General features: G+C 38.4%; 1 protein-coding gene across 1 annotated transcript in view; it reads left to right on the top strand.

The window, feature by feature from the left end:
• Positions 1 to 4,616: 4,616 nt before the first annotated feature.
• LOC306774880 (protein AF-17-like) overlaps positions 4,617 to 6,004 on the top strand; it is a gene marked incomplete at both ends in the record, with an annotated part of 32,453 nt that continues 31,065 nt past the window's right edge. Inside the window, 3 exons of the mRNA XM_079265058.1 lie at positions 4,617 to 4,725; positions 5,636 to 5,715; positions 5,844 to 5,898. Coding sequence (XP_079121184.1) covers positions 4,617 to 4,725; positions 5,636 to 5,715; positions 5,844 to 5,898 — 244 coding nt within the window. The remainder of the gene's footprint in view (positions 4,726 to 5,635; positions 5,716 to 5,843; positions 5,899 to 6,004) is intronic.

Here is a 6,004-nt window from a genome sequence, read left to right as displayed (position 1 = left end):
ATCACACTTATGCACACAGACGGGTGACTGTATGGGAGGACACACAGAGATTTACTCATTTTTGTAGCTGGTAGTATCAGAAATGAACGCATGAAGTAGCAGCTATGTCTGCTCTGTGTGTTTTTCTGCACACATGTGTGTGTTTTTCAGTGTGTGTGCTTATGTCTGAGTGAGATATTGAGAGAAAGAGAGAGACACTGTGGGAGTGCGACGGCTGTTCTTAGTCATTCTGTTCTCATCTGAAAAGATGGACTGTAAAGTTTTAATGCGGGAGTAATTCTACTTCCTGTCACACATGCATTTATACTTCACCTCAGCAACTGGTTGTATCATAAACCTTGTTTTTATCCAAATGTTTAGCAGAACGGCAACGAAATGCATTCACTGTGTACCAGCTGTTGTTGTTTTTTTCCCTTTATCTGTGTAAAGATGTAAGAATAAAAAAAATTAACTATGACACACAAACTGCACCATGTTACCAATTGAAGACTGAAAAAAAAATCCTATTATCTCTAAGGTCACATGTCTCTTTTTTTAAGACTGTGGTTTTCCGTGCAGTTCACGGCTTCAAAGGACACCACTTGACTCTGCACCCCGTGTTGGTTTCTCACTCCAGAATATTATACTCATTTAGCGCTCAGACAAGTTAGAAACGCCCCGCGATTTGTGCAAAGACGTTTTTGTCTCACAGAGAAGATACATGTGTGAGATGGACAAAGGTGACGGGGGACAGAAGTACAAAGACGGCGCAGCTTAATGCTGCTCTGGTACTTTAGATTAAACCAGAAAAAGGAGCGGTGAAGGGGGAGAGGTGTCTGACATTTTTAGTTTTTGTTTGTTAGGCGATCAGAAGTCTCATCACAACATCTACTGGGTGAAGTGTTGTACTACACAGCAGAAGACAGTTTGTTACTACAAAAGCATGAGAAAGTACATAGAAGTTATTTTGTTCAGCAGTTTCACTCTCACCTCACCCACAGAGTGAATAGTAATAGATCATTCGTTCCAGTAAATCTTCAGATATGGGAATTTGTGAGTGTGAGAGGAAATTTTTCTTTTTTTTAAAAGAAAAAGTAGGATATATGGGAACTTTTGACTTTCTTAAAGTCAGCTGACTGCTAAATGTGACTCTTTTTATGGGGAAGTTTTAGTGAGAACACAAAATGGGGTCTGAGTTATCACTGACTAACTTATCGTGTCCGTATGTCTGGGTTTTTTTGCGTGCATGTGGATGCGCTCCACCCACACGCCAATGCAGGAACTTGTTCACGCCTTAATGCCTTCAAACCAGAAAGCATGCTAGCTTCATCCAGCTGCCACCTCACTATCTGTCCTTTCCATCAGCACTGGTTCCCTTTTTCTCTCTTTGGGTTTGAAGAGAAGTGACACTTGTTTGAGGCAAACTGTCATCACAGCTTCAGGTCCATATGTCAGATTAAAAAGCCTAATCATCCATTTCAACAGAAAAACTTCACTGCTTCTCTTTTTCCAGTTACAACAGGATGATTTCAAGACATTTTTCTTCTGAGAAGTTATGAAGATGTTGAGTAAGCTTGTGACTTAAATGTGAGGGGTTTTTTCATGGTGGTGTGGGAGGATAAAACCTTTTTAAAAAAAAGGGCTTTTTTTTTTTTTTAAATGGGACTAGAAAGCATGAAGGACTGCTTCTGCCCAAAAAGCGTTGATGAGCCTATAATGTAATGAAAACAAATGAAGTCCCAGAGTTTACTCAGTCAGACCACATAGCAGTCATAAAGCTTTAATGACGCAAGTCCAGTCAAATTGAGAGGTTTTTGGAGACATCTGCTGACTGAATTATGGGACTCTGAGCGTCATCATACTGAAATCTGCGCTGGTGTATCTTAATGGGAACAACTGAAAACTTTGGTACGCAGCAGTTTCGCACTTTGCATTTAAATCTGAATCTCATATCTATTTGGCTTTTTGCTGTTAATGAGACAGAATTAAAAAATGAACAAATAAGTTAAAAAAAAATGTTTGTGGTATATTTTTAACACACTAATTAAGTATATTGCTTTAAGTCAAAGTTTTAAGATTTTTATTAAGAAATGTTTCATCTAAACAGTCAGATGTCAGAAAGTCAGAGTTTTTGGACTTACTTCCTTTATGCTCCTTTTTTATTGTAACCTTGAGTAGAAATGCAATTCCATATTTTTAAGGTCTGAGTCTAACGACAAAGTTTCTTCCTGAATTGTGAAATGCCAAGTCAGATATACACCAGAAAATTCAATAAAAAACATTTTGAGATACCAAGTTAAGATTTTACAATGTAAACTCAGAATTCATTGCTTTTTTTGGATTTTTTTTGTTGTTGTTGTATCGTTTGTTTTTTCTTCATGTCATGACTTTGGTAGAAATTGTATTCCATATTTTCATGTCTGAACTTTGATTAAAAAGGCAAGACTCATTTTATATATATAACACATTTAATACACAAGGCAACCCAACCTTTGTACATGATCAAGACAGACAAAAAAACACATACAGTGAGTCACATGATACAGAAAACAGGAAATAAATCATCATCATAATAGGCCTACATATGTGAGAAATTTATATTCAAAGGAAAAACTCCTTATCCTAATTAGAATATGTGACAATAAAAAAGTTTGAAGACTTCATTGAAAAGACCTGAAGTTTGAAGCAGACTTCTGGTTTTAGGGTTGTTTGTTTCAGACATTAACAGCACAAAACTGAATTTTTTATTATTAGTTTTAATCAGAGACATATTGCACATTAATGAACATAAGTTAAAAAAAAAAACACAAGTTGCAAATGTGAACAGATTTAACATTCTGCTTCTTTTCATCCCCCTTGACAACTCACAAACTTGACTAATATTATATATATATATATATATATATATATATATATATATATATATATATATATATATATATATATATATATATATATATATATATATATATATATATAATGAAATACAGATTTAAAAATCAAAGGGAAGATTTTGTTGTAATAAATATTGTGCATATTTCAAGTGCTTAGAGATTAGAGTGGTGTTTTAACCATTGAATGCTAAATGTATCATATGTGATACATGCAGTTTCTTTTTCCTTTTACGTCACTTTATCATAAAATTCTATCAGAAAATGTATAAAAAATTATTTTTGTTAAGTGCATTTTTGTTTAATGACCAAATAAATCCTTCAGATTACAAAAGTCAAAACCTCTTTCCCCATTTTTTCTTTGGGTCGGGCTTTTGAGGGTTAAGATATAACAAAATCACCATCATTCATCTAAAACATTAATATAAACAATATTCTATATCAGTGGATAGGCTATTCTAGGAGACACTCTGTACAAAAGTAAGACAGATGTGTGCAATGCACATCTACAGACATATGATCTTTGTATCTGTGTTCAACAAAGCTTGAGAACAGGTTTGGTTGGTAATAAGCCAGTTTTTGAGATGGGATTTAGAGGTGGTTTATGTGGTACGTTCTTTTATTGCAGGTGGTATTGTGTTCCAAATGTTACTGCCACTCATTCCCCATGTTTAGTTTTAATTCTCAGGGTGGAAACTTGACTCAGATTATTTTAGAAGTCTCAGTGGCTCATGTGGCATCAGCAGATCAGATAAATATCTTGTACAGAGACCATTCACTGCCTTGCACACCAGCAGCAACATTTTAAAATTAATTCTTTTGCACACAGGAAGTCAGTGGTGAGAACTAAATATTTGTCCTTTTTTATGTATTTATGTCTGTATGTATGTATGTGTGTATGTATTCATTTATTTATTTATTCATTCATTTATGAGAATACAAGCAGAAACATTCGGGATTAGCTAAATAGTTTTAGCGATTTTTAGAGAGACCTGTTTTATGTCCTTTATGTTTTATGTCCTTTACAATAGTCAAACCTGTCGGGCAGATAGATTTTTCTCATTATATTAAAATACTAAATAAACTATGTTTATTTTTTAAATGCTCTGTTTTTCCCTTTATTTATTAATTTATTTTAAATCTGTTTCTCATGACATTGATCGAAAGGGAATCCCATAATTTTTCGGCTCAGGATTTGAGGGGTTTGGATGGTGAAATACCTTGTAATTGTTGTTATTCCTAACAACTCCGGAAGATGGCGCTGTTTCCACACAGTTGTTAAGACAACCAAAGCCAGCGGTTTTGACTTGATTGATCCACATGTTTCAACTAATCTGACAGGTTTAGTCGTTATAATAATAAAAAGGGGGGCATTTACATTTTTCCCCCTTTAAATGTGAGTTAAAAAGTAACCTTTAGATCCTGACAAAGTGTGCTGAAAAGGAGCTCAACGTTCAAAATAAGTTGTTACCTTTGCTTTGACTTTTTATTCCGACCCAGAGGAATCGGCTCTACGCATGCGCACTGCATCGCTTCTACGGGGACGGGGAGGACATCACGGAAAAAACGTAGCAGAAACACCACAAACCCCACGCCGAGATTTGGCTTCTCCGCTGCGCCAAAACTGCGCGACCGACGCGGTCCACGACTATGCTCGGTAAAGTGCGGGACGACCACTTGACAGGCCTGGCCGAGGTCTGAGCCGTCGCCGAGGAGGGGAAATACATTTCTTCATATGGGAGCAGCATGCGGGAAATGGTCGGAGGCTGCTGCGTGTGTTCAGACGAGCGAGGCTGGGCTGAGAATCCATTGGTTTACTGTGATGGACACGGCTGCAGCGTCGCCGTTCACCAAGGTAACATTAGCCGCTGTTAGCGTGTGATTACCGGGCAGCTGCGGTCGCTGAGGTGGCGCCTGGAGGCAGCCAGAGGCGCTGGTAGGTCCGTCCGCGGCTTTCTAAGTAGGCTTGTCTGCGTGCGTGTGGATGTGTGTGGGAGGGGTAGGAAGGTAGGTAGGTAGGCAGGCGTGCTGTTTGTTGTTTCCACTCAGCACACATGAGTGGACGCTCAGGGCCGGCAGGGTGACACCGAGGCTGGATGGTGCATCGATGGCAGGTCCGTGTGTGGTTGTCCGGCCCGCAGGGAGAAGCGTGTTTTCCCGTAGAGCCGCTCCGGGGAGGCCCGCCGGTTTGGACACTGCCACATCTTCTGTCCACTTGCTTTGTTGTTTTAATCCCATTTGAAAGGAGGGCAGATAACTCCTGGCATCATATTTCATAGACTGGAGGCTTTCTGGGAGGCTGTTAATAGAGTTTATTCTCTCGTCTTCGGGTTGGGGTCTGAAATTAATGTGGTTCCCCAAATAAATCTGCACAAGTGACTGAATTTTGATAAAGAAGGATTTGGGGAAAGGCAGAGTGAGATGGAAATCAAACTTTCAGGATTATCCAGATGGTGGATCATTTCATGTTAATGGACAAGAAAAATAATCTGAAATAGTTAGTTTTAACCTCCTGTATTATTTGTGGGTGTTTTTTCGTGTATTTGTCCCAGCATGCTATGGCATTGTACAGGTCCCCACTGGTCCATGGTTCTGCAGGAAGTGTGACTGAATTTTGATAAAGAAGGATTTAGGGAAAGGCAGAGTGAGATGGAAATGAAACTTTCAGGATCATCCAGATGGTAGATCATTTTATGTTAAAATTTAAATAGAGTTAGCTTTTAACCTCCTGTGTTTTTTTGTGTTTATTTGTTTATTTGTCCCAGCATGCTATGGCATTGTCCAGGTTCCCACTGGTCCATGGTTCTGCAGGAAGTGTGAGTCACAGGAGCGAGCTGCACGCGTAGTGAGTATGCCATCATACATGCAATCCTTTTATTCCATACTTTTTTTTTTTTTTTTTTTTTTTTTTTTTAAAGAATTTAAAGTTATAGTAGACGCACAGCAAACTCTGCTCCTCCTGTGTTGTTACAGAGGTGTGAACTCTGCCCCCACAAAGATGGAGCCCTTAAGAGGACCGACAGTGGAGGTAAATCTGTTTCCCTAACATTCAGAACAAGACAGCACTGTTCTCCATGATGAAAGATCATGTAAATCTTTGCCTTGTCATTGACCCTCTGCTGATGTATCCGTGC

The sequence above is a fragment of the Telmatherina bonti genome (assembly GCF_933228915.1).
Source record: "Telmatherina bonti genome assembly, chromosome: 3".
Taxonomy (NCBI): domain Eukaryota; kingdom Metazoa; phylum Chordata; class Actinopteri; order Atheriniformes; family Telmatherinidae; genus Telmatherina; species Telmatherina bonti.
Note: the sequence above shows the minus strand (reverse complement) of the source record. Positions and strands in the feature narration are given on the sequence as shown.